At 50.4% G+C, this 27,766-nt stretch overlaps 5 protein-coding genes across 15 annotated transcripts; 2 read left to right on the top strand and 3 right to left on the bottom strand.

The window, feature by feature from the left end:
- Positions 1-323: 323 nt before the first annotated feature.
- Positions 324-3,505, bottom strand: H257_00342 (hypothetical protein). The gene is made up of 8 exons (XM_009822975.1): positions 3,053-3,505; positions 2,884-2,992; positions 2,339-2,818; positions 2,143-2,286; positions 1,947-2,093; positions 1,370-1,860; positions 578-755; positions 324-510 (listed from the first exon to the last, which is right to left on the bottom strand). Exons 1-8 carry the CDS (start codon positions 3,229-3,231, stop codon positions 364-366), a joined length of 1,875 nt encoding a protein of 624 aa, XP_009821277.1. The 5' UTR covers positions 3,232-3,505; the 3' UTR covers positions 324-363.
- A 166-nt stretch (positions 3,506-3,671) lies between these two features.
- Positions 3,672-5,650, top strand: H257_00341. Of its 2 annotated transcripts, XM_009822973.1 has the most exons (7): positions 3,672-4,075; positions 4,145-4,181; positions 4,245-4,421; positions 4,483-4,541; positions 4,624-4,756; positions 4,852-5,368; positions 5,474-5,650. In XM_009822973.1, the coding sequence occupies exons 1-7, from the start codon at positions 3,704-3,706 to the stop codon at positions 5,607-5,609; spliced, it is 1,431 nt and encodes a 476-aa protein (XP_009821275.1). In that variant the 5' UTR covers positions 3,672-3,703; the 3' UTR covers positions 5,610-5,650. The 2 variants fall into 2 exon arrangements, with proteins under 2 accessions (XP_009821275.1, XP_009821276.1); XM_009822974.1 differs by lacking the exon at positions 5,474-5,650 and having other exon boundaries at positions 4,852-5,443.
- Positions 5,651-5,989: 339 nt separating this feature from the next.
- H257_00340 (hypothetical protein) lies at positions 5,990-11,816 on the bottom strand. Of its 3 annotated transcripts, none has more exons than XM_009822970.1 (10): positions 11,581-11,816; positions 11,314-11,533; positions 10,189-11,265; positions 9,275-9,756; positions 8,067-9,213; positions 7,591-7,980; positions 7,312-7,542; positions 7,007-7,237; positions 6,596-6,946; positions 5,990-6,540 (listed from the first exon to the last, which is right to left on the bottom strand). In XM_009822970.1, exons 1-10 carry the CDS (start codon positions 11,796-11,798, stop codon positions 6,097-6,099), a joined length of 4,791 nt encoding a protein of 1,596 aa, XP_009821272.1. In that variant the 5' UTR covers positions 11,799-11,816; the 3' UTR covers positions 5,990-6,096. The 3 variants fall into 3 exon arrangements, with proteins under 3 accessions (XP_009821272.1, XP_009821273.1, XP_009821274.1); XM_009822971.1 differs by having other exon boundaries at positions 10,189-11,212; XM_009822972.1 differs by having other exon boundaries at positions 7,007-7,542.
- A 587-nt stretch (positions 11,817-12,403) lies between these two features.
- Positions 12,404-21,411, bottom strand: H257_00339 (hypothetical protein). 6 transcript variants are annotated; one of them, XM_009822964.1, is made up of 20 exons: positions 21,147-21,411; positions 20,886-21,105; positions 19,835-20,830; positions 19,022-19,341; positions 18,454-18,621; positions 17,784-18,343; positions 16,885-17,417; positions 15,927-16,580; positions 15,668-15,868; positions 15,353-15,583; positions 15,132-15,290; positions 14,827-15,078; positions 14,542-14,772; positions 14,255-14,485; positions 13,972-14,205; positions 13,694-13,918; positions 13,332-13,640; positions 12,969-13,277; positions 12,650-12,909; positions 12,404-12,599 (listed from the first exon to the last, which is right to left on the bottom strand). In XM_009822964.1, exons 1-20 carry the CDS (start codon positions 21,380-21,382, stop codon positions 12,494-12,496), a joined length of 6,435 nt encoding a protein of 2,144 aa, XP_009821266.1. In that variant the 5' UTR covers positions 21,383-21,411; the 3' UTR covers positions 12,404-12,493. The 6 variants fall into 6 exon arrangements, with proteins under 6 accessions (XP_009821266.1, XP_009821270.1, XP_009821267.1 ...); XM_009822968.1 differs by having other exon boundaries at positions 19,835-21,105; XM_009822965.1 differs by having other exon boundaries at positions 12,404-12,909.
- Positions 21,412-22,274: 863 nt separating this feature from the next.
- Positions 22,275-27,751, top strand: H257_00338 (hypothetical protein; the record flags this gene model as incomplete). Of its 3 annotated transcripts, XM_009822961.1 has the most annotated exons (13): positions 22,275-22,489; positions 22,548-22,767; positions 22,826-23,761; positions 24,100-24,404; positions 24,474-24,708; positions 24,783-25,003; positions 25,157-25,342; positions 25,445-26,079; positions 26,160-26,701; positions 26,760-27,038; positions 27,178-27,240; positions 27,304-27,509; positions 27,592-27,751. In XM_009822961.1, the coding sequence occupies 13 exons, from the start codon at positions 22,275-22,277 to the stop codon at positions 27,608-27,610; spliced, it is 4,062 nt and encodes a 1,353-aa protein (XP_009821263.1). In that variant the 3' UTR covers positions 27,611-27,751. The 3 variants fall into 3 exon arrangements, with proteins under 3 accessions (XP_009821263.1, XP_009821264.1, XP_009821265.1); XM_009822962.1 differs by lacking the exons at positions 24,783-25,003; positions 25,157-25,342 and having other exon boundaries at positions 24,474-24,659; XM_009822963.1 differs by lacking the exons at positions 27,178-27,240; positions 27,304-27,509; positions 27,592-27,751 and having other exon boundaries at positions 25,445-26,701; positions 26,760-27,103.
- Between the last annotated feature and the right edge of the window lie 15 nt (positions 27,752-27,766).

Below are 27,766 nucleotides of genomic sequence, written 5' to 3'. Positions count from 1 at the left end.
TAACTTGTCACATTCAATATATATGCCCTGGTGTATGTATCGTCTTTATGTTTGTATACATTGCAATATTAATATACAGTAAATCGGTCTAGGCGATTCGAACTTTGTCCTAGAATAGGACAAAGTAAGTTTGTATTCTCGTGTACTGCAGTAGTTTTTAGCAGTGATAAAATACTGGACGGAATTGAACTGTATTTTGTGTATATGTATATCGTTTTGTGGGTCGAAAGCACGCTGTACTACTCGAAGCAAAGGAGAGACATGTGTCGTCAACGACCACAAGTCGTAGCACCATTTGAAGTTGGCCATTTCAGAAATGACATTAAGGGACTAACGTTATGCGAATGAGTTCTGTTCAAATGTTTATACTTTCATTTTCCACAACTTGAGTTTAAAGCCAAACACTTCAGACAGGGCCGACGAAAACGCCGACAGGACCACCACCCGAGTCACGTTGTACAGCAATGGGTTCATCGTAAGCCCTGATATCTTGTTGGGCGAGTTTAGCTCCTACAACACACCCATCGAATGACATGCAATGTCGTCACTAGTAATACTAGGGGGTGGTGATTGGTACCTTGAGGAGTTTGCTGGCGAGCTTGAGCACGTTGTTCGAAATGAGCAATTTCTCTTTCTTTTCCGGCGTCACGAGTAATTTCAAGTACACGTTCATTTGCTCCGTGAGCAACAGCGACGTATTTTGGTACTTGCGGTTGATGTTGGACCCGAGCATCATGAACCGCAGCAAAAACACACTAATTAAAGTCAGACACAATCCATCGATCGCCACACAAGATTTAGATTATTCACCGATATGGGCAAAGATACAAATAAATAGACGAACGCAGTCAGTCATTCATGTTGACAATTATATTTATTCTTGATATAGACAACGTGCCAAACCCAATCTTGATCACACACAAGCATATATAAATCCTCACCGCGGGGGAATACAAATAAGTCAAACATTTGTTCACATCGATGTTCCAATAATAATATCCATTTCAACGACGTACGTACTTCGTTGCAGATACGTTATTGTCAAGTCGATATATTCAAATTGGAGTGTTTGGGTGCGCTCTCAATCGAATGAGCAGAATCACCAAATATCGGCAATCAATCGATATACGACCAATCAAAACCCAGAACACGAGTCAAGTAGCCAATCACATCCACTCTTCGACCATTTCAACAAATAAATAGTGTGTGACTGAAATTAGTGTGACAACTAAACGATCTTTGCCAAACCTATCATCGATCGATGCTTTGTCCTGACTATTGTATGTTCAAAGATCGTTTAGTTGTCACACTAATTTCAGCACAAAAGTCAACCAAATTTTGGGTAAAAGGACAATCAATATAAACATACCTGGAGAGTAAACACCACACAGTTACTTCGGTGTGCAGCACCGTGGACAAGTGCGATGTTGTATTGGGCATGGTCTCCGACACAGCCTGTACCCCCATGACCGCCAAAAACAGCAGCACGATGAGGAAGCTGGTCGACACGATCTCGTCGGCGGCCCGCTGTCGGCCCTGACGCTTGAGCCAGGAGCGCCCTCCGCGCAGACTCAGCCACGCCTTGATGTTGACGACGTTCTTGAGGCGGAAATGCGGCAAGTGCGACGCTTTGGATCGCCGCGACGACGTGAGCGCCGTAAAGCACTTGGCGTACAGAAACCGCCGGTGGTAGGTGACTTCTGCGTCGGCGAGCGCGGAAAAGATAACGCTGCCCATGATATATGTGGCGGCCGTGCACGACACTGACAGCAGCGACTCGAGGCACAAATGGTTCTGGATAAACGCGACGACGACGGCGAGAGGTAGCCGCGACGTTTTCAGCACGAGCGACGGCACCGCCTGGTCGATCAATATCATCAGGGAAGATGGGTAGATGGACGAATGAATGAATGAGTGGATGGATGCTGGCTTGGTGTCTTGCATACCTCGTAAAGAACATATGGGTCGTAGATGTTGATGTGCTGGTCGTGAAAGTACTGCAACACGCGAAACAAGAGCGGAACCAGCGCCACAAGACACCCACTCAACCGCGCCACGGTCCGGTACAAATGACGGGGCGGCTGCGATTTCACCTGCAAAATCAAGTCACTTCTACGTGTATTCATATGCTGAGGATGGTACCTTGAGAAGGATGTGGTTGCGTAGCTCCGTGATGGACATGGCTTCTTTCACGAGTTGGTTGCCTTTCCACACACACACTTTAACTCGGCGGTGGGTGATGTGATCGCCTCCGAACGATGACTCGCTGAACCTTCGCCGCTGGTTCTGCTAACACTGGGCGATCACGGACTGGGTGTATAAATCGTTTCGACTCTACCGAGTGGGGAAACGGCATGACGTCGTCGTGCTCGTCCAGGGCCTTGGGCACTTCGTCTTCCGAGGACGAGGACGCCCCGCCGTCGCTGTCGCTGTCGCCGCTCTCCCCCGACGACCCTTCCGACTCGAGCAACGACGGATCGATACTGTTGACCCCTTCCACCACGGGGGCGTGCGTGTGATCTCGCGGTGGTGGACCTCGTCCTTTGCTCGCGGCGGCAAGGGGTGTCGACAGCGGAGAGTGCAAGTTGATCCCGTGCAGTTGGCCGTTCAAACTCAGGCTACCCTCGGGGTCGGCGGACAGCACGATCGACGACACGCGGCCGTATCCACACGCTGTCAAGATCAACAGCACCACGGGGGTCCATATTTCAAACGACGTTAGCGGCGCTGGCTCGTTTCGGACGTCTGCGAGGTACATGGCGGTGGCCACTAAATGTACGACGTACACTGCGGTCGTTCCAGCATAGAACCAATGGTCCTAGAGTCAAAGGATAAGAGTCCTGTCTCGATGGTAACGAAGATGAGGAAGGGGGACATGCATGCCTTTTGTTTCCAGTACTGGCCAAAGAACGGAAACAGGATCGCGCGGTAAAACCCCTGGCGCACCAGCTCTTTGTTGTACTTGCTGGGTTTGGTGTTGAAGAACGCCGAGCTAACGTCATACATTGTGGGTTCAACACATGGATGGTGGATACGGCACTGTCGAACGTACCCTTTGATCACGTCAAAGTCAATAAACTGCATCTGGGGCAGGTCATGGGGCTTTTTCGAGCTCTTCTTGTCCGAGGACGATTGACGGGATGGTGATTCTCGCTTGTCACCTTTGCGAGATCGATGATGCGCCTTCAACGGAGAAGACGGCGCGGACATTTCGCCGATGCCGCCGTCCATCGCTCCTTGCTTGGAATAATCCACCGTAGCAATAGCCAATTATCCGGATTTTCTCCAACAGTCGCGGGTACGTCACCGTTGTCGTTTTCAATGGAGGATTTTCCAGGGTTGCGGTCCCAGGGGGGGGGTTACGCACGGAACTTTGCATCAAGCTTCGTCGTGTGAGCGCGGAGGACATGCGGACACGCTGTGCATGCTGCCGACGTCAACGCTGTCGCGACGGTTTCAACGACGCCACGAACTGCACTTTGAAGTTCGAAGTTGCTGTTTGAAAGGGGAAGGATTTCTCGATGTAGTGGACAATTTGGTTGAAGTTGTGTCTGTACATTAAAATAAATCAGGTTTCTACATAGTGAATATACATGATAGTTGATATTGTTTTAATAAAATACATTCATGTCCAATATTTACTGTAGTGGAATTAATTTTTCAAGTGTCACAGAAGTAGCAGCACTTTACAATTCGACCAAGCATGACGGCAAGCAACGCGTCGTCGGATGGAGCGCTGGCACTGGGAAGTGCCTTTACGTACAATGGTGGCACGGTCGAGCTGTGGATGGACCCGCTGGGACTTGACGTCAAACAAGGCGGCGAGAAGACGCTGCATGTGACATGGCAAGATGTGGTCGGGGCCAGCTCGAACAGCACCACCCTCCACATCGGCACATGCGTCAAGGACTCACACGGCCATCGGCAACTTGATACGATTGTGCTTGAAGGGCCAGTTAGCGAAGACGTAGGGAAGTTTGCCAACGCGATTCGATACATTGCGAAATTTCACCACTTTCACAAGTCCTCGTTGCCATCCATCGACGACATGGCGGACAAGGCTCCCCCCGCGCAGGTGATACACATGTGCATCGCTTAACGATGTGGCTCCCCTTTCTCGTTCTTGATGTGCGTAATTGCTTAGACGTGCCTTGTGCTAATCAATCCAGTGGGCGGAACAGGTACTCACTCTTTCGCTGGAAGGAAGCAGCATGCCAACGAACTCATGTTGTGGATACATTTAGGGCATGCGCAACGAACGTACGACCACAAGGTGCACGCCGTGTTCGAAGCTGCCAACATCGTGGTCACCAAGGTGCTCACAAAGCACGAAGCACATGCAACGGACATCGTCGAGTCGCTAGACTTGACCGAATATGCTTTTGTGGTGTGCGTTGGCGGCGATGGGTTGGTGTCGGAAGGTATGTCCACACCACATCATCGTCGTTATTGCCTTCACAACAATAACCATCGATTTGGTAGTCGTGCAAGGCTTGATGAAGCGACCAGATTGGGTACAAGCAATTCGGTTTCCCATTGGGGTATGTATGAATCGCAAGATATGAATATATATATATATATATTGTGTTTATAAAATATCAATCACACAATGCATTTTCGTAGATCATTCCTGGGGGAAGCGGAAATGGCTTGGTGAAATCCTTGCTCCATATCAACCACGAAGAGTATAGCGCTGTAAACAGTGCATATGCTATTGTCAAAGGCAGCCCCCAACCCCTCGATATGGCCACTACACGTATATATATATATATATATATATATATATATATATACCTACATATATTTGTACTAGGATCTCTGTAGGATATTTTTGACATGACTTGGTTGTAGGAAATGCCTCTTCCACGCGGTATAGCTTCTTAAGCTTGTCGTGGGCGTTCATTGCTGACGTGGACCTTGACTCTGAGCGGTATCGGTTCATGGGGTCGGCGCGCTTCACCATGGCCGCAGTGATCAAAATGCTGTCGCTCAAGCGATGGCGAGGTCGGCTGACGTACTTGGTCCCTGAAGGTGAAACCTCGTCACAGCCTCAATCGTATTGGGACATGCACGGCAACGACGCTTCGTCCGCCGCCCCTATCACAAGTCTGCTGCCTGCGACCATGGGCGGCGACTTCTCGGAGAAATGGGCAACCATCGACGGCAACTTCAGCTTGTTTTGGTCGAGCAGCGTGAGCCATCCGTCCTGGGACGTGCACCTCGTGCCTGGCGCGACAGCCAACGACGGGTTCGTCTACTTGGTGGTCGTCGAGGGGGTTGTATCTGTGTGGACCATGACCCGCGTGCTCCTCGGCTTGGAAACTGGCGCCCACGCGGCCCTCAAGTCGGTCCGTGTGATCAAGACAAGGTAGTGAGTGTACTGATGTCAGATTTGGATGGATATGTGACGAGGATGTATATGTGATGATGATATATATGTGATGATGATATATATGTGACGAGGATTTTGTAGAGCGTTTGAATTGAAAGTGGACGACACCAACTTTCTGTCGCTGGACGGAGAAAGGTTTGCCGGCAACACGGTGCAAGTCGAGGTGCATCGCGGGCTGGGTCGGGTCATGGGTCTTACTCCAGCATCGAGTAACTAGTTAAGCCAATAATCTATAATATATATATATTACATTGTGGATTCGGTATAAATTTCCAGACCCTGTCGTGTCGAATCTCGCCGCCGAATCCAATCACGAATTGACGTTACTACCGAATTGGCGAATCAAATATTGAACGAACTCGATTGGATCTTCCAGAACGGACAAGTACATATTATAAATATATATATATATATATATATTCAGTCAATCAGAAAGGTCCAGTGAGATTCGATATTATGTGAAAACGACGCATATTTTGGAAATGATAGTAGTTTGTAGCGACTTCAAAATATATGTCTCCGCATTCTAGTAGTATATCGAAAGCAACGAACGAATAGTGAATGACTGTGGATACAGTAATAACATTGGTAACCTAACTGGCGTAACGTTAGGCACTTACATGTATCCACTCCATGTCCACTATATCGAAAGCAATCTATTTGATGCAGACTCAAGTTGCATTATACTAGGACTGCAACTCGGCTTAACCAAAGCGTGCCTTGACAAACTCACGTACTACGACCGCTGTTAGCACGACTGCAACGGACGCCGTGGTCTTAGCTTGGAAAGCAAAAGAAGACGACGCTGCCGTTGCATGAGCCTTGTCGTCTTCTTCGTCTGTGACAGCGTCGTCGTCGTCGGTGCCATGTGTGGGGGCAAGTTCAACCCGTGTCGCAGATCGTTCGACGGCAGCTGCAGCTTGCGCTTTCACGAGGTCGAGTTCCGCCGACAAGGCCGCGACCGTGGCCGCGTATTCAGAGGCCGCTCGAAGTTCTCGCTCTTGATGCTCCATCATGAGCTTCTCCACCAACCCCTGCGACGACTTGGCTTCGTGGAGCAGCTTTTCCTTCTTCACTTGGGATTGTTTGAGGAGTGTCTTGAGCGTTTCGATCTTGGAGTCGCGCTTCGACACGGTGGCTTCCAGGGCCTATCCAACACACAGTCATAACGAGACTTGATGTACACATACACTATGGACGTACAGCTGTGTCGGCGGCGGCTCTGGCAGCGTCGTTGGTGATGCTCTGCGCGTGCTGGAGTTGACTGGTCAGTAGGGCAATTTGACTTTCGCGCTTGGCCAGCTTGGTCGAGAGTTCGATGAGCTCCATATTGACGGGTGTCGGCTTGTTCTTTTCCGCCCGCAGAGAAAACAGCTTGTCCTTGAGCGCCTTGTCTTGCTTTTGGGCGTCCTTTAGCTGACTTTGAAGCGATTCGACCTTGGCTTCCAGCGCGTCCACCTTGTCGCTGTGGCGGGCGGCGATTTTCGAAGCTTCCAATGCATCCGACAGCGCGGCCACTTGATCTTGGACAGCGGTCTTGGTCGATTCCAACTCCTATTGAAACAAGAAACATGTCATTTTAAACCGCAGGTGAAGGAATAGACGACAACGTACTCGGATTTGAAGTGTGGCATCGTCGAGTTGGTTGGACGTATGGTCGAGTCGCGCCTGCAATGAATGGATCTGGCTAGTCAAGTCGCAAATTTGCAAGTTGCCTCGTGTGATGACGTGTTCGAGTTCTTCCTTCTTGGCGTCGGCATCTGCGATACAGGCTGCCCGACGTTCGGCGTCTCTAGTCAGACCCACATGGATGGCTTCGAGTTGCGAGTACTTGTGTTCCCATTCCTAGATCACACATGTTTATCACATATATGAAACAACCCATCATATATGGATCCATCGCTCCATCATCGTAATACCAAGATTTGGCTGGTTTGGTCGTTGATGGTGTTCGTGGCAGCGTCAAAAGACATGTGCAAACTGTGCAGTTGCGCAGACAGGTCGTTGAGTTGGCTATGTTTGTCCTGGAGCTGAACTTGAAGTGCTTGTTCGTGGCCACGAGACACTTGCAAGGCACTTTCCACTTGCCGCAACGAAGTGTTTAACGTGGCATTCGCCAAAGTCAACTCACAGACCGACTCTTGAAGCTCCTACCCAATCATCTTATCAACTCATCAAGCACAAACACACTGTTGTACCGATGTTTTGGCCACTTCAACGTCCACTAGCTCCTGGGTCATTTCGTACTTGAGTGTGGCTTGCGCTTCTTGCGCTTCTAGCCGGGCTATCGTGTGCTTGCATGCAGCCAGTTGGGCTTCAAATTGGGCACATTCGACCTGAAGTGACGACGCTAAGCCCTTGGACGTGGTCAATTCCTGGGCGATCGCGTCGTGTTGGGCGTTCACGTGTGCGACGTGGTTTGAGAGTGTGACGTGGTCGCGCTCGAGGCGGGCGAGATGCGCCCGTCGGAACAACGCAACAAAGCAAAAGCGCCCCTTGACCCAATTGCGCACCAAGTTCCAGCGCTCGTCGGTCTTCTGCTGCCGCCGCAAGCCAGCATACTCTTTTGTGGCTAGTACCCGGCGAAACTAGGACCATCACAATAATAGTTTATATGTACGTGGTGATAATGAACGATATTTCAAAGAGCGACGACACATTATATCGTACGTACTTGGGACTGAATCTTAACACAAGCCCGCTTTTCCCGCACTTGGGTCAAGAGCTGCACAAATGCTTGCTTGGCCAAGTACGACACGCATGCTGCTTTGCCGAGTTTCTTGACGTACATGCTCCGCTCGAGGGGGCCGAGCCACGTGAGCAGCCATCTCTTCTTGTTGGATAACACCACGTCGGCGTTCTTTCGCAGCAGCGCCTGCAGCAACAAGAGCTTGTCGTCCACGCTGCCTCCAAATGCTTGTTGCACCCACACTTTCGAACACAAAGCATTCCACGCGCTGGCCACGCGGGTCTGCGTGCGCAACTTCTTGACCAAGTTGGTTGCAATGACTTGGCGAAACCAGCACTGTAGCACGAGCGCGCGCCGGGACAGCTGCACGCGCACGTAAATCTTGCGAAACAAGCGCAGGACCACCACTTTGGTCACGGCGGAAATCCACCGCCGTTTGACGGTGTACTGGACGAGGCGAGTCTCGAGCTCCTCGGCGTCCCACTTGGGCGTGACGTTTAGCACCGTGTCAAGCAAGTGGATTTTGCCCGTCTTGAAGAAGAGCTTGGTGTCTCCTAGCCGGTAGTCGTCTGTGGGAAACTCGAGCACAAAGCACAACGCACGCGCAAACGTCCGCCCATGTTCGTGGAATTGCACCATAAAGTCCATCCCGAGCAGGTGGATGTACGTGTCGATGAGCTCTTCGTACGAGACCCTTGTGGGAAGACCCACTTGGAGCACTTGGCACGCCTGGACCGTGCCGGAGCACCGCAGTTGGTGCACGACGCTCTCACGATCAAACACCCGAGCGTCCATGGCTGGATTCGGCTTGATGCACCGGATAAAGTTGCTTCGCGTCGAGTCCAATTCCACGGCCAGGCCTTTCATCTGCGTGGCAAATGTATGGGTCACGCTGCCAGCAGGCGCCTTGTGCGCGTGGACGCCGCCTCGACGACGACTGGTTGGCTCCACTTGTCGCAGAAGCGGCGTCTTTAACAGCGCGAGCGACGAGCTTTGCACAAGTTCGTCGAATTGTGTGGACGCGACGTTGTTGTTCTTGTCCAGGAATGACGATATGTGATACCGTACGGTCCCAGCAAAGTGCTTGATGATAAATGTATGTTTGGCGTCGCGGGGATGCGGTTCGATAAAGCTATCATCAACAATATATTTCCGTCATCATATAATATATATATATATATATAGTCTTGTACCAAGGATGCTGCGAATACAGTTTGCGAAACGTCTCGTTGAGTTTACGATCCGACGGACCTGCCAACTTGCCGACAGTGTCGATGATTGAGAACATGCCTTCGTTCTTGGCGGCAATCAGCGCCATGCAGTCCTTGTTGTCGTCGTACTGCACCACAAGATGCTTGGATTTGATGCCTGAGTCGTTGGAGTGGTCGATCAAGTCGGGGCGGAAGATGGGGAACCGCAGCGCCGCGTTCTGAGGCGCAAAGATGTTTTCCAGATGGTACAGCTCCAGCTCGTTCTTGAGAATGCACTGATTGAACATGTTTTGCAGCGTTTCATTCGCGTAGTTGATCATGAGCTGCTCCAGCGAGTTGCGATTCTGGGGCTCAAAGTCCTCAAACCCAAAGATGTCGAGCACGCCAATGTACGGCAACTCGTCCTTTTTGTCAAAATTGAACTCGAGCGCAGCTGCGCATTGGCCCATGAGGTACCCAAACACCTACACACCAACGCTCTCAATATATATATATCAACACGAAAGATGTACGAGTTTCTAAAAAAAATATAATAATACGTCGAAGGAATCCATACATATATAAATGTTCTTGGTGTAGTATTATATATATATATATACATGGATGATTCCTTTGACTTAAAATGTACATAACTGTGTATTGAAATAAACTATCATATTGACATAACTATCATATTCATGTATAAAAAAATATCAAAATATCCATACAAATAGTTACGTGCGTTAAAGAGTATAATATACAGAGGTGATACGTACCTACATAGACATATATATATATATATCGTATTAATATATAAAAAATATCCCTCTAAAAGTTACGTGCTTTAAAGAGTATATAACATACAGTGGTACATATTTATATATATACATATCCAACCAAGAGGTAACATGACGAACCTGGTCGTAAATGGTTTTGGCGATCGTATCTCGCGAGTAGCTGGCTTGCCGCGTGTCCTTTTTCAAGAAGAACACGGACGCCGCGCGCTGCAGCCCCGGACGTCCGCCTTGAGGGTCATGGAACGTCGTCCCTTCGTTGGCCATGCGGCTAATTTTCTTCTTGAGAATCGCATCCAGGAGCGTGTCGGGGTCCATGCCGAGGAGGTCCGCGGCCACTTCCAACGGTCCGGTCTGCGCGGGGTCGTTCTGGTTGACGGTGGCAGTCGTGCCTTCGATCGTGTCCTCTTCTTCGAACGTGACGTTGCCCAAGTGCAGCAAGCCAGACACGACACGGAACAGCTCATCCGAGTTGATACCGACATACTCCAACGCATCCACGAGTTTGTTAAAGTTGGCTGTGTCGTGCGAGACGTCGCTCGAGCACCCTGATCGGCTCAAGTACTGGTACTCGTTGATCCAGTGTTCGATGGGCGGCGTGTCGTCGTCGTCCTTGTCCTTGTCGTTGTTGTTGTTGATGGAGAAGGAGGATGCTGCCGATGTTGCTGCGTACGGATTCGGCACAAGCTTGAGATCGTTCAACAGTTGGGCATCTCCAGAGCGAAGCAGCTCGTAAAACACGTGAAAGTTGCGCTCCCCTGGAGGAGTTTGCACCAGCCGCGACGTCTCAAGCAAGTACGTGTCAATAGATGCGCCCGACAAGTGCAAGTCCGTCGGCGTTTTCGTAAACTGCAGCCGCATGTACTTGCCAAACCGGCTCGAGTTGTGGTTGCGGTGGGTTTTGGCGTTCCCAAACGATTCCAAGATCGGAATCGACTCCATGAGCCGGTCGCCGAGCGCGTGGTCGACGTCTTGGTTGTTGTTGGTGGTGGTATTGGTGTTGGTCATGCTGATGCGACTCATTTCATCGTATTGGTTTGACGGTCCACGCGGCGTGTCGAGCTCGTGGCGGCTCGTGAGGCTCCGGTCGGTCAAGTAGTTCAAGATGATCTTGGACGTTTCCGTCTTGCCGGATCCGCTTTCCCCGCTAATGACGATCGATTGGTTTTGTTTCACGGATCGCATTTGACGATACGCATTCTAGAGCATGGTGACGAACATGCAGGAACGCGATATCCATGCACGTACTTCTGCAATGTGGTACGGATGCGGAGGACATTTGTCCAGGGATTGCTGCACGAACGGAAGCTTTTCAACCGTCCCCAAGCGCCGCAACGGGTTCACGGCAATCAAGATGTTGGACACTCGTGTGTACGGCTGGCAGTCGGCATTGCTCCATCGATCGTAGATGTTCTTCACGAGGGATGGTTCGTTCATGTGGCGCAACGACGTCATATCAGGATACGTCCTATGGTTTCTGTCATGGACACGTGTATATGTCGTCGAAAAACGTACGCAAACAATGGATTCGCGGGCACAAGGGTCTCGCTGTTCAAGTGCACGCATTCCGCTTCGTTCGGAAGGGCATCGCCCGTAGCTTCGTCCACAAGTTCAAACGACGCCGTATCCTCCTCCACGTCAGTCAATCGGCCTAGCACCCATTCCGTGTCACCCGCCTTCTTCCAGTACAGGTCCCCAGCCACAAAGGTTGTCGTCGTCACGGCAGTACTCATCTCCACCGAAAGGATAAAAATCTCAAAGTGATTTGCCCCCTCAGGTTGAAAACAACCGCACTTAACGCACTTTCTCAAGGCCAATTCTGATTGGCTCAAGATCAACGCACCAGCCAATGGCATTCGAGATCCTGCCTCACTTCTGCACTCATACAAGGTTATGATACTGTACATCCGTCATGGCACATGACCGATCGACGGCACGCCGGCCGTCCTGTGTGTGTGTGTGCTTGATCGCAACATTCATACCAAAGTACGTTGAATGGAAAGTGGGATGTCCCCCTTCTCTTGTACTACGAAAGATACCCCCACTGTGGAGCAAGTATGTCGCAAGATGAGATCACAATCGTACGAATGCAAAGTTTGATGGACTTGCATGGCATACAGTGTACGGGAGCATGTCAGCTGATCATTCACATGTTGTTTACTAGTACCGTATATGGATGGGTAAATTGATAGGCTCGTGCTGAGGCAAGTGCCCTCAATAATGGTCACTGCTACATGAGTCGGAGACAGAACTAGCAAAACTCTGACGAGTACCAACTCTGTTACTGCAGTACTGTAGTCATCACGTTCATACATGACAGCCCGTTCTCTGCGCTTAAGCACAATACAACATACAATCGATTCCAAACTGTGTACTTATATACGTGTAGCTAGATCCTCTTTCCACTGTGATTTACACTTTCATGACCTCAAGCAACAGTCGTAAACTCCAAGTCGTTGCTGCCAAAGACGTCGAAGCTGGTAAACGCTTGACTGATACGAAGCTCGTCCGGTTCGAATGCGGGCACTCCGCCCCTAAGTCCATGTATCATTCATGGCCCATGTATTACAATTGGCCGCTTTACCAGCGAGTTTGCAGCACTACTTTGCGCAGCCTCCGATTGAGTTGCTGCTGTCGCCTGGCTTCCATTTCCAGTTGATAACACGCTGCGTGAAAATGTTCGCCACTAGTGGGGCGAGCAAACATGGACGTTGGGGACTCGGCCTCTCCTCCCTGCGTCCCCACGGCGACCTGCCCGCCGTCATTCAGTTCGTCCATGGCGAGTCGACTTCGTAGCTCGACAATGATATGGTCCTTGTCCTCAATCGTGGATTTCAAATTCGCCTACAACGAATATACATTTGCATCAACAACGGTAGACATGTGCAAAGTACGATTCGTACAATGCACTCGTGGGCGCGGGAGGTCTCGGTTTGGTTGAGCTCATGTTGCAGTTCCAGCACCTTGAGCCGGGCTTCCAAGGCCGCCACTCGATTCTCCTTGTTCAAGTTGACTTGGACCTGCTTGTGTCGAGCGATCTGCGATACTGATGCGTCGGTCGTACGAAACCCTGTATTTGTTTGAACCCCCCTGGGGGATGCGATGGTCACGACCGTCGTGGACGTCAATGGAGATTCCTCCACCTCCGATTGATCGTCCAAGTTGAACGTGGATTGCTCTTCGTTGGGAATGGTTCGTGATTTCGCCAGGTCCTACATATCATTGTCGTTGAGATTCCACGTCAGCCATATATTGCGGTTGCATACCGACAACTGCTCGTCCTTGGCGTCCGCGGTCGGCTTGCTTGTTTCTGCAGTGTCAAATGTGGCCATTGGATGGGATAGATGGGCTTCCTGGGCATAAACATGGTCCGTGCAGGCGGCGAGTCGGCCGTCTAGCTCGTCTTCGCGTTGCTGCGTGGAGGCAATCAAGTCGTTGGATGGTGCGACCTCTGCATGCGCCACCTCCAAGTCGGATATGAGCGGAACCACCGACGACGACTGTCCTTCCAAGTGAACCTGTGACGGTGAACGTGGGAACTGGTCACTCACGTCGCTGGCCGGGGCGTTGCGTTCCTGACCAGTAGTAGTAGGTGTTAGCATTTCAATAGATATCTTCATATACGTACGTTTGCCAGTGTAGCTGCCAGTTGGTTTTCAGCTTGGCGCCACTTGTCGTGGGCGTGTTCGAGTTGACTTGTGAGTACTTGCACCTGGCGCAACCCGTCGGCCACTTGCGCTTCGAGCTGCGTCTGTCGCTGTTTGGCCTCTCCTGATGCTTGGACCAACGTTGCCATCTTCTCTGTGAGTGTCAACGTATTGAGCGTCATTTGGTGTTGGAGTGCTTCCAGTTCCTATAAGAAACACATTGTAAATACATCATCGTTTCGTCGCCTTGTCGTGTTACGGGAGCATTTGCTGTCGTCGTGTCCGCTTGGTTCTTGGCTTGACTGAGCTGGTGCTGGATAGTTAATAGCTCTGCCGTTAACGTCGTGATGTGGTCGTGCGAGTTTGAAATCCATGGGGTGTCGACAGAACTCGGCTCAGTCGACTCTGGCGGGTTTGCTTTCTCGAATACAACGACACGGGCTTGAAGCTGCGCTTTCGTCTCGGCCAACGCCGCCGCCGTCGCTTGAGCGTCCTATGCACTTGTGTAAGCCACGGGTGTCGTCGACATATGGACATCGTACGTCGATCTTGGATTGCAGGAATTCAATTTGCCACGTGGCGTCCTTACAGGCCGCTTCGGAGGTCTCCAGCCGACAGGCCAGCGCTTGCATTTCAATGGTTTGGGCGCTGAGCTGACTGGTCAAGGCGAGTTCGTTGGCTCGGACTTGTGAGATCGCCAGCTTGGACGCGTCGACTTTTTGAGTTAGGACGTCGTTGTCCACCTGCAGTTGCAACTTGATCGTTTCTTCGGCCTACACATAGCATTTACAGGTTTAGTCATATAAGGAGAACATGTATATAACAATACCAACACGACTACGTCCTTGACGGCAATGTGATCTTGCACTTGGTCGAATCGAAGTTGCATATGCTGGAGCTGCGCGCATAGCTCAACCACCCGATGACTCGACTCTGCCAACTGGCCATCCAAGTCTGCCTCGACTTGCTTTGAAATCGTCTGGTCGTGCTTGATCGCATTTAGTTCTTCCGTGAGGGAAGTATGCACTTGCATAAGTTGGCGCCGCAACTCTTCCAGCTCCTACGTCACCGCAGGATGTTCATGATGACAATATATCACAAAGTTATGACCAACCTCGACGGCGGCGGCTTTCGTTTTGAGCGCATGCTGAGTCGTTTCCAACGCCCCCATCAATTCCTTAACACGCAGCTCGTCAAGTTGATGCTGCCGAGTCAGCTCTTGGATTTGGGCGTCGCGGTCAGTCAAAGCAGCGTCCAGCGCCACCTCTTTGCGCTTGCAGTCACCCACGTAGTTTGTCATGTTGATCACGTTTTGTTTCAGCGTGATATGGTCCACGGCCGACTGCTCCTTGAAGCGTTCGAACTCCTATACACATCCAACCTGAGGTTTCGTCTTGTTCGATCGGCGAAGTCCCTTACCAAGGCGGACTTCTCGTGGAGCGCCACCGCTGCCAACGCTTGCGACAGTTGTGCTTGCACTTGGTGTAGGTGGGTCGTCAAGCTGGCCACTTGCAAGTCACTTTGAGCCTTGAGTTCCGCGTCTTTGGCTTTGTATTGGGCCTTGATACCTTCAACTTCCTACTCCCCATCGTCAGTGAATATATATAATTGTAAGACATGGAGTGTAGTTTTCATATTACTGCAAGTTGGATCGACTGGTAGTCGATGGTGGCGGTAGCGTCGTCCAGGTCCAATTGCAACTGCTTGTGCTTTCGTTCGAAGGATGCAATGTCATTTTGGGCACTTGCCACGCACGCTTTCAGACGCGTCACATCTCCGTTCAAAGCTGCATTCACATTTGCCATAGCATTCCGTTGGTCTGCAAGTGTGGATATGTCCTCTTCAAGCCCATGTCGAATCGTGTCTAGCTCCTAAACACCATATATATATATATATATGAATCCGTCATAACTATCATCATCCATCGTCGAGAACAAACAGCACATGAGGCGTACCACGGCACCCATGATCCTGCGCTCGATTTCTTCGGTCGCGGCGGCCAGGCGCAGCCGCAACTCGTCCACGTCCGACGTCAGTGCCGTCACCTGCCGCCTTTGCGTGGCCATCTCTCGCTCGTGCAGCTGCTCCAAGTCCTCCAATTGAGTCACCACGGATTCGTGTTCGTGTTTGAGCTCTGCGTTGTACTCTTCCAGTTCCTACATCCATAACCCCGTCTCGAACCAACCTCCTCATGGTTTGAGATGAAAAACGTACTGAAATTTGCGCCGCCTTCAAGCGCACGTCGTGCTTGATATCGTTCATTTTGGTTTCAACGGCGTCCACTTGCGTGGCAAATGAGTCCCTTCGGGCGTCGGTTTCCACCACGAGCGTCGCATAGCGAGCCTTGGACAGCGCCAGCATGTTGTTGAGATCAGCCACCTGCAGCTCCAACGCCGTCGAACGCTGCATCCATGTCGTGTTTTCATCTTGCAATCGGTGGACATGTTTGTCTAGCTCGTGTTGTGCATCCACGGACCTGTCCAGTTGAGCTTGCACGATCTCGAAGCGACGGCCCATGTCGATCACTTCCGCGTCTTTTGCCGCCACTTCCGACGTCAGCGCGGTCACTTGCATGGCAAAGTCGGAGCAAGTTACGTCGAACGCAGCTTGTTTGAGCGGCCACGACGACACCAACGATTCGAGCGAAGTCACTTTTTCAACAAGACATGCCTTGACAAGATCAAACTCGTTAGCTTCGAGCGTCAGCCGCGCGACATCGCGCTCCAACCCTATCACATGCGCCCGACGATACATGGCCAGCACGCACATGTTTACTTTCATGGCCAAACGGATGCGACTCCAGCGCGCCAACGCGCGATGCCGGTTGACCAAGTTTTGGAAACGTGACACGGCCAACACCCGTCGAAACTACCACCGAACCCATCACTTCAATAACCAGCACTTCACACTGTATTCAGGTGTAATGTCGATTGGGGTGCACAATCGATGATCGACCAATCAAAATCCCGATCAAGAATCAAGTGGCCAATCAAATCCACTCTTTGACCAATATATTCAATTCATCGAATTAGTGTGTGACTGAAATTAGTGTGAAACTGCACGATCTCTTCACAGTCACAGGACAAAGCATCAATCGATAGGTTTGGCAAAGAATCAGCACAAAAGTCAACCAAATGATTTTGGGTAAAAGACAATTATATGGCTTTGTTACCTGGGTTTGCAGCCGCACCGCCGCTCGTTCGCGACGAACTTTATCCAGCAACGCCATAAACGCACGCTTGGCCAGATACGCCATGCAAGCCGCGCGGCCGAGCTTCCGCACGTACATGGCACGCTGCATGGGGCCGAGCCACGTCAAGAGCCACTTGGCGTGGGGCGGGAGGGTCTGGTGGCGCAGCAACACGCTTAGCAACTCGAGTTTGTCCTGGACGCTTCGGTCGAACGCCGCGCGCACTTGAGTTTTTTGCAGCAGGAGGTTCCACTTGCGGGAGAGACGGACGGTCGTTCGACGCTTGGCGACGACACGTTTAGCCAGATGTTGGCGGAACCAGCACTGCAGCACGACCACACACCGGCCTTGGCGGCAGCTCCAGAAGAGTTCGTCGCATGCCCGCAGCACGACTGTCTTGGTCACGGCCGAGATCCACCGCGATTTGGCCAAATATGAAATTAATCGGGCTTGGAGGGTCGCGGGGGGACAGGGGGTTGTAACTGCTAGCACCGTGTCCAGCAAGTGAATTTTCCCTAGTCAGTCCAAAACGTATCAGAGTCCCCTTCTGCTTTATAATAGGCTTGATATCCCAACAACTATCGAGTTGCAATGCAGCATGTTTGTGTTTATATTCTAAACTTGAGCGACATGGAGAATGAATCAACCAAATGTACACAAGAATCGGCAAAAAGATTTGGCCAATCAGATTGCAGGAAACCATCATCAACGTCAAATTAGTGTATGACTTCAATTAGTTAGTGTGATACCAACTCAGTACAAAGAATCGATAGATTTGGCGATTCATCACATAAGTCCAAATTTTGGTAAAAGGACCATACGGGTGGTGGCCAAAGGGCTACTGCAACACTATAATTAGGGGGGGACGTCGTGATACGAACCTGTCTTGAAGAACAGCCGCGTGTCCCCTAGCCGAAACGCATCGGACGGGAAGTCCAGGACGTGGCACAGCGCCTGCGTAAACAGCCGATCGCGGCCGTGGAATCTCTCCATGAACGATGCGCCCAACAAGTCGGAGTAAATGAACACGAGCTCCTCGTACGAGACCCTTGTGGGAAGACCCACTTGGAGCACTTTACACGCCTGGATCGTCCCCGAGCAGCGGAGTTGGTCGAGGACGCTGCGGCGATCAAACACCCGAGCGTCCATGGCCGCATTCGGCTTGATGCACCGGATAAAGTTGCTCCGAGTTGAGTCCAATTCCACGACCAGGCCTTTCATCTGGTGGGTAAACATCTCCGAGACGCTGCCAGGGGGCGTCTTGGACATGCATGACATGTTGAGCAGCGACCGCGTCGAGCCCGCAATCAGCTCGTGGAACTGAGGCGACGCCACGTTGTTGTTCTTGTCGATGAACCCGTCAATGTGGTAGCGCACGACACCGGCGTAGTGTTTGATGCAAAACATGTACGGGGCATCGCGTGGATGTGGCACCACAAAGCTACACCACACAATCGTTGGATTGTTCGATATATATATATATATATATATCTAACAATATATATATTTAACAATATTTACATAAATATATATATAGGTAGATAGATCTACCAGGGATGCTTTTTAAACGCCACATGAAGCTTCTCGTTGAATTTTCGATCCGACTGGCCAACCAATCGACCGGCCATATTCAGAATCGATAGGATGCCGTCGCGGCGGTCGGCAATTAGTGTTAAACACTGTCGGTTGTCGTCGTATGTGATGGTCTTGTCATTGGGACTACAGACAACGAACGACACTAGTATCAGTCCCATATATATATATATATATATATATTGTCCAATCGGTTCGAAACACCAGCCGAGCCCTCAGTAGAATCAAATGTCCTGAGAGAATAAGGATTAAAGAACCGCCCAAGCCAATCAAATCACGTTCGGTTGAGTTACTACCAATCCAAACGTTTGACCTCTCCGCATTTGGCCAAACCACATATATCCTAATCTTTGTATAAATAGGATAGCTTGTACAAGTTTAAATATTAGACCAATGCATTCGAATAATTTGGCGAAATGACTCACACGTCCAAATTTAGGTGAAATGCACACAATATTAAAAAATATAAACAATACACACATGGGTGGGTTGTTGTCCCTATAAACTATAGATAATATGTGCGTACGCGTGTGCTATATTGAAGGCTCCATCGAGGCCATCTACGGGACGTGGCGCAAATGGGAACAAGAGGGAGGCGTTCTGCGGGGCCCAGATGTTTTCGGCTTGGTACAGTTCCTGCTCGGCTTTGAGAATGCACAGGTTGAACATGCTCTGGAGTGCTTCGTTGGCATAGTTAATGAGCAGCTGCTCAAACGAGTTTTGATTTTTCGGGTGAAAGTCTTCAAACCCAAAGATGTCGAGCACGCCAATGTACGCTAGCTCGTCTTGGAGGGCAGCGTTGTACTCCAAGATATCGGCACATTGCACCATCAGTGCCGAAAATACCTAGCGTAAATGTCGTGCATTTGCACCATGAAATATATATATATATATAAAAAACGCGACTATAAGTATACAATTAATTCAACATACAATCATCTCAATCATACTACAGTTCGAATATTGAGAAATATAGTCTTCAATTTTTTTAATTGCTTGCAAATAACCTTCTCAACTACTACTACGTAGTATACAATTCGAATATTTAAAAATAAATTCTCTTCAATCAAGGATAGTATACAATTCGAATATGTAAAATAAATTCTTCAAATTTCATGTTGCATGCAAATATAAAATTTGAATACTTCAATAAATTCTTCACATTGAATTCCCTGGTGCAAAGGCACGACAATGAAAAAATTAAATTCATTTTATATTGAATTAATTTATTATTATTTTAAGAATAATAAATTAATTCAATATAAAATGAATTTAAAAATACCTGGCAGTCCTTCGTCATGAGGACGCAACCCAAGACTTTGTATGACTCTTTTTATACCTGGTTGTAGATCATCTTGGCCACCGTGTCCCGCGAATACGCTGCTTGTTGCTTGGTTTTTCCTACAAAGTACACTGACCCCCGTCGTTGGAATGACCCTTTTGTCCGCTCAATCTTCTTCTTGAGCAGGGCATCGATCAAGTCGTCGGCTTTTATGCCGAGCAAGTCGGCCACGACGTCGATGGATGCGTTGGGAGCGTCGCCTTCCCGATGGATCGCCGCTGTCAAGCCTTCGGCCGTGTCTTCTTCATGGAATGTTACGTTGCCTAAATGGAGCACGCCTGCCACAATCTGGAGCAATTGCACGGCGTCAATCCCGGCAAACACGAGCGCGTCTTTTAACTTTTGAAAGTTCGCGCGGTCGTTCAAGAACTCGCTGTGTGTGCACCCGGATCGGTTCAGGTAGTGGTACATGTCGAGCCACGCGTCGCAGTTGGACAGGCGCGGGTCCTTGGGCATATATGGGTTTGGAATGAGCTTCAAATCATTCAACAGTTTGGCGTCGCCGCTTCGAAGCAGCTCGTAAAACACGTGAAAGTTGCGCTCGCCCGTGGGGGGATGCACGACCCGAGACGTCTCAAGCAAGTACGTGTCGATGGACGCGCCCGTCAAGTGCAGCGCCGTGCTCGATAGGTCGACATCTGGGGAGAACTGCAGCCGCATGTACTTGCCAAACCGGCTCGAGTTGTGGTTGCGATGGGTTTTGGCATTTCCGAACGACTCCAAGATTGGAATGGTCTTCATGAGCCGGTCGCCTAGACTGTGCGCCAAGCCCGGGTGCGGTCGGCCTTCTTCGTCGTCGTAGTCTTCGTCATCCTGGTTGGATCGAGATGTCCGTAGTGTGGACGACAGCAACGCGCGGCCACCGGTGAACTGGGACCGCTCCGTCAAGAAATCCAAGATGATCTTAGACGTTTCCGTCTTGCCCGAGCCGCTTTCGCCGCTGATGATGATCGATTGGTTTTGTTTCACGGTGCGGAGCTGGCGATACGCGTTCTACGAGCGAAGTCAACACGGGGAGGTTTCAAGTATGCTGTGGATGATGGTTCACCTCGGCGACGTTGTACGGATGCGGTGGCGACTTGTCCAGGGACTGCGACACGAACACTGCTTTCTCCACCTTTTTGAGGTACCGCAGCGGATTCACGGCGATCAACACGTTCGACATGGACGTGTATGGCTGTCGATCCGATGCGATCCATCGGTCGTACAGGTTTTTCAGCAGGGCAGCTTCGTGGAGGTAGCGCAGCGACGTCATGTCCGCACAAGTTCTACGACAGAGTTGATCGTGAGCAGTCGAGATAGATCGTACGTGAACAATGGGTTGGCTGGGCACAGCGTTGCCGCGTGGAGTTGCACGGGCTCCGTTTGATTTGGCAGGCGGCTTCCAGTGCGTTCTTCAATGAGGGCAACCATGCCGACGCACGCTTCGACGTCGGCGCTCGTGAGCTTGACCAGCCCCCAGTCATCTGACGCTTCGTTGTCCTTCTTCCAGTACAGGTCGCCGACGCGATAGGGGCTGTCCGCGACGAAGTCCTTGTCACTCATCGCCTCGGTGAATTTGTCCAAAGGCTGAATGAATGATGCGAAATGAATAAAACCGTGTATGCAAGTTTAACGTGATTCAAGATCGACGAATCGCCAATCAAATCGCCACAATGCACCTAGTATTACTAAAACATGCACAGCTTCAAGTGCGCTTTCATTTGATAAATGTATGTGGCTACTACCAACCCTAGTCATGGCCTTCAATATCCTTTAAAACGTCATTCATTCGAACGTACTACAGTGAATAATTCCTCGATTGAAAAGTACTACTGTTTATTTTCGAGAGCTGTGCCAATCCCAAGGGTCAACTGCGTCGCCACCGGTAGCGATAGCTAACCACTGGCGACGCAGTTAACCTATGCTGTTTTATACTACGTAGTATAAGACTTAGTATCCTCAGACCAGCTCACCTAGTAAGAGGTGAGGTGGTCTGAGGATACTAAGTACAGCATTTGCAGTGTGTTTTCAGAGAAAAGAAACAGTACTACTAATTTAATCGGGGAAGTGTACTAAGTTACTGTAAGCTTACTGTACTGCATAGTGCTGAGCTGCGTTCGACTTAATCTCACAGGAAAAAGCTTGTAGTGTAGGTGTTTAGTCGTAACTAGCTTGACGGATGTTCAATTGTGTTAGCCGATAGCGCAGCCTGGGGGCTTGAGTCGAGCGTGCATACCACATCCAGGCATACAGCTGTCCACATCGTAGCCGCGGTCGCCAAGGTCTCCAGTTGAGTTTGATCAACAGGCAAGAAATTCTATTACCCAGTGGTCATACAGTAGTACGACAACGAACATTCGTACTTTTTACTAGTAATACTAGTAATACTACAGTATCTCAAGTGCCAAGTCAAAATTACAAACAGCAGTGTCGTTCGTTGTTGTATCCAGACAACATGGGCGACCAAGCGTTGCGCGTGGGCGACCTCTATTGGACCCAAAGAGAGCCCAACGAATGGGTTCTGGTCCAGATGTGTGACGTTGATGAAGCAGCAGCCTCCGCCACGGCCGCGTTGGTCGACGAAGCCACTGGCGGCCCGGTCGTGGGCTCGGAGCCCTTCACGTTGAGTACGATCGCGTGCGCAGTCCGCCCGGCCAATCCTCTCTTCACGTACCGTCTTGATCACTCCATTCATATCGTTATACAGCGTCACACTTTCTGTATGCAGCACTAGCGCCGACATGACCGCATTGCGGTACTTGCACGAAGCTTCGTTGGTGAAAAACCTGCACGACCGATGGATCGCCGACGAAAGGCAGCCGTACACGTCCATGTCGAACGTGCTTATTGCCGTGAACCCGCTACGGTACTTGACGTCCGTGGACAAGTCCATGTACGTCCGGCAATCCCTAGACATGTCACCGCCGCACCCGTTCCACGTCGCCGAAGTATGTACAGCCCAACAAACCCACCACATCCGTGCTCATCCCACATGGATCGATCTAGAATGCCTACCGACAGCTGCGGTCTGTGCGCCAAAACCAGTCAATTGTCATCAGCGGCGAAAGCGGGTCAGGGAAGACTGAAACGTCTAAGATCATCTTGGACTTCTTGACCGATCGATCTGGACTCGGGTCGATGTCATCTGGGGCAGACAATGCACACGAGCATGCGCTAGGCGACCGGCTCATGAAGACCATTCCAATCTTGGAGTCGTTTGGAAATGCCAAAACCCATCGCAACCACAACTCGAGCCGGTTTGGCAAGTACATGCGGCTGCAGTTCTCCCCGGATGTCATTGACCTATCGAGCACGGCGCTGCGCTTGACCGGTGCGTCCATCGACACGTACTTGCTCGAGACATCTCGGGTCGTGCTTCCCCCATCGGGCGAGCGCAACTTTCACGTGCTTTACGAGCTGCTTCGAAGCGGCGACGCCAAACTGTTGAACGATTTGAAGCTCATTCCGAATCCGTATGCGACTGGCGCGCATTACGATGATATCGACGGCTGGATCGACAAGTATCAGTACCTGAACCAGTCTGGGTGCACGTCCAGCCCCCTTCTCGACGACCGCGGCAACTTCGGCAAGCTAGTTCAAGCCCTAAAGTATGTCAACATTGACGCAACCGACCTGTTTCGAGTCGTGTCGGGGCTACTGCACCTTGGGAACGTGCAATTTGGAGAAGAAGAAACGTGTGAAGGCACGACGGCGGCGGTGCATCCCGACGACATGGCGGGTGGCGCGGTGGCTGTGGCGGCGGAGATGCTCGGCCTGGAACCCACCAGCCTCGTCAATGCGATTTTGACCAAAAAGTTCAGCCGACAAACCCAAGGCCGCCCAGGCATGTTGCAACGGGAAGCGTCTGTGCACTTTAAGAAAAAGGACACGAGGCAGGCCAGCTACTCGCGTGACACGATCGCCAAAGTCATTTACGAACAAGTATGTGTTTTCTATCTCTGTATATATGCCTACTAGTTAGTGTATATATATATATATATATATACTACTAGTCTCTTGGGTTTGTTTAAGCGTATACTCCCGACTGATGTTTATATGGTGTTGCTATAAGTATTAATATATATTACACTCTCACACATTATGTTTTCTTAGAATAATGTGTACTAGTATGTATTGAATTGCTACATGCATTCTTTTTTTGTTAAACTTATAATAACGTTATTGTGTTGTTGCTACATGCATCATATACAGTATGATATATATATATATATTGATGTTATTACACGATGTATATATATATTGAAATTATTGGTTGGTAGGTGTTTGGGTCGCTTATGCGGCAATGTGCCGACGCCCTCGAGTTCAATTTTGAAAAAAAGGACGAGTTGCCGTACATTGGCGTGCTCGACATCTTTGGGTTTGAGGACTTTGAGCCCCAGAATCGCAACTCGCTGGAGCAGCTCATGATCAACTACGCGAATGAAACGCTGCAAAGCCTGTTCAATCAGTGCATTCTCAAGGCAGAACAGGAACTGTACACGTCCGAGCACATTTGGGCCCCGCAACAGACGTCCGTGGTATTTCCTTTTGCATCTAGGAATATGGGGAGCAGAGACACATCCCGGTAGGATCCCTATATATATATATATATAAATATATATATTTACATCTCATTCCACGGCACTGACACTAGGCGTTCGGGTGTGGATGGCCCGTCCCATGCTCCTATTTCGTACGTCGACAACAACGAGTGTTTGTCCTTGATTGCCGCAAAACACGAAGGAATATTTGCAATCCTGGACACAGTGGCCAAAGTCGCGGGACCGACGGACCAGCGATTGATTGACAACTTCCACAAGTATTTTGGAAACCATCCGTGGTACGAAGGAAGTTACGTGCATTGTTCCTTGCAAAACCACCGTCAAAATGTGATGATATATATATATATATATATTGATGTTGTTATACGATGTATATATATATTGAAATTATTGGTTGGTAGGTGTTTGGGTCGCTTATGCGGCAATGTGCCGACGCCCTCGAGTTCAATTTTGAAAAAAAGGACGAGTTGCCGTACATTGGCGTGCTCGACATCTTTGGGTTTGAGGACTTTGAGCCCCAGAATCGCAACTCGCTGGAGCAGCTCATGATCAACTACGCGAATGAAACGCTGCAAAGCCTGTTCAATCAGTGCATTCTCAAGGCAGAACAGGAACTGTACACGTCCGAGCACATTTGGGCCCCGCAACAGACGTCCGTGGTATTTCCTTTTGCATCTAGGAATATGGGGAGCAGAGACACATCCCGGTAGGATCCCTATATATATATATATATAAATATATATATTTACATCTCATTCCACGGCACTGACACTAGGCGTTCGGGTGTGGATGGCCCGTCCCATGCTCCTATTTCGTACGTCGACAACAACGAGTGTTTGTCCTTGATTGCCGCAAAACACGAAGGAATATTTGCAATCCTGGACACAGTGGCCAAAGTCGCGGGACCGACGGACCAGCGATTGATTGACAACTTCCACAAGTATTTTGGAAACCATCCGTGGTACGAAGGAAGTTACGTGCATTGTTCCTTGCAAAACCACCGTCAAAATGTGATGATATATATATATATATATATATATATATGCGTTTGTTTCAACCGTAGCTTTGTCCAACCACATCCCAAGGACATGCACCATACGTTTTGCATTCGCCATTATGCGGGCGTCGTACGGTATCGCATCGATTCGTTCTTGGACAAGAACAGCAACGTCACGTCCAGGCAGTTCCACGACCTGCTAGCTAGCTCAACGTTGGCCATTCTCCACACCACATCCGCATCATCGCAGACCCCATCAAGAATCACTTCCGACTCGTCCCTTGGTTCTATGACTCGTAGCCCCACGCCATCCACCAAGAAGACGTCTGGCAGCATGTCGTACTTGTTTTCTATGCAAATGCGGACGCTGACGAGCGAACTCAACTCGACGCGAAGCAACTTTATCCGGTGCATCAAGCCGAATGCCGCCATGGACGCTCGGGTGTTTGATCGCCGCAGCGTCCTCGACCAACTCCGCAGCTCCGGGACCATTCAAGCGTGCCAAGTGCTCCAAGTGGGTCTTCCCACAAGGGTGTCGTACGTGGACGTTGCCAGCATCTACACGACCCTGTTGGGGGCGGATTTTATGTTTGACTGGTTTCACGCGAGCGACCGGGTGTTTACCCAAGCGCTGTGCCACGTGCTTGGCTTCCCCGCAGATGCGTATCGTCTCGGCGACTCCCGCCTCTTTTTCAAGACAGGTGGTACCTCTGCTATGTATCGCGCTGTTTGTTGATACAAAACCCCCCCAGTGATGATGGCCTATATGTACGTATGGCAGGGCAAATCCACTTGCTCGACAGTGTGCTGCAAGTCAGTTCCCCTTCTACGATGACCCCCGATACTCTCAAAGCCGCCCTCACGCACTACATGGCCAAGCGACGGTGGGTGTCCGCTGCGACGAAAGTAGCCGTCTGTCGGTATGTCCAGTTGGCCTACGTGGATGTGCAACGCAAGCGCCACGTCATCGTGCTGCAGTGCTGGTTCCGCCAGCACTTGGCATGTCGACTCGTGGCCACCGAGCGGACACAGCGGCGGGTCGCCAACATGTGGGGACGTCTGGTCCACAAGTCGGGGGTACAACGCGCGTTCGACGGAGCCCAAGAGGACAAGCTGGCGTTGCTGGAGGCGTTGCTTAGCCAGCAGCGCGCGGTGCCGAGCGGATGCAAGTGGCTTCTTCAGTGGCTCGGGCCGATGCAGCGGACCATGTACGTCCAGAAACTGGGCCGGGCGGCATGCGTGGGATACTTGGCCAAGCGGGTGTTTGTGGCCATGTTCGAAACGGTTCGCGAACGGCGCGCATGTGTCCAGATCCAAGCGCAGGTGTGATAATGTCGAGTAACGTACCACCACCAACACCAAAGCTCGCTCGTTGGTTTAGGTGCGTCGAGTGGCGGCGGCGGCGGTCGTGGATGCATTGCGGAAACGAAAGCGAGCGCACGAGTTGTGGCGACGCATCCGCATCCGAGTCAAGGCCACGATTTGGTTCTTTGCCATGTACCGCCGAGCGCATGTGTCGTGCCTCGAGCGTGACAACGCGCGCCTGCGGGTCGAGAATGCCCAGCTTCAAGCACGATTCGAGGGTAGAGGTGGTCCCCACGAGTTGAAAGTTCGAGAGTTGGAGCGACAGGTGCAACGATTGCAGCAACAGCTGAACGAGGTATGAAGTACTACCTTGGGTTGTGTGCAATAATGCTGCCGTTGAGAGCACTACTCTGCTTCCAGTGTTTTATTGATGACATTGCACATATATATACTGTACTGTACAGTACCTCTATTCACTGGACACTTGGACGTAGGCGACCAACGTCCTCCCGTTGATCATCCAGCCAAACGACGCCGCCCGCCACGACGTCCAGACGGTACGAATGAACGAGCGAACGAAAGGATCGTCGGTTCGTAAACTATAGTTTTGACCCTCGTAGAATGATATGGGCTGTCAAGTGGACGCATTGGCGTGGCCACATATGACGTTATTACGTGGCGGCAGCAGCAGCCATGGCTTGTCGTCGCATCCCCTCCGTCGAGTTATCGACGCGGACATGACAAGTCAGTTTCAACGTGAAGTCCAACAACAGCAAGAACTGACCCAGAAAATTCGCGAGATCGTACGCATATGCACGAGTCACGGGTATGTACGACAATATGCATATAGTAACGTTAGTTGCGATGAAGTGCAGTACGGATGTATTAACCTGAGACGGCTGGCACAGGCCAACGAGCCCACCGTAAGACTGCAAACCCGCGGATATAGAATAAGGATCGTAGAAATAATATATCATGATAATATTTGATTAGCATGCCGTGGATGGAAAAAATCTGTCTCCGTTGTGCCCATCCATTCACGAGTTCACCATAGTACTTCATGCGCCGTGGAATGTAGTGGCT

This window comes from Aphanomyces astaci (assembly GCF_000520075.1).
Source record: "Aphanomyces astaci strain APO3 unplaced genomic scaffold supercont1.1, whole genome shotgun sequence".
Lineage (NCBI taxonomy): Eukaryota > Oomycota > Saprolegniomycetes > Saprolegniales > Verrucalvaceae > Aphanomyces > Aphanomyces astaci.
The sequence above is the reverse complement of the archived record's forward strand: the minus strand, read 5'-3'. Positions and strand labels throughout refer to the sequence as shown.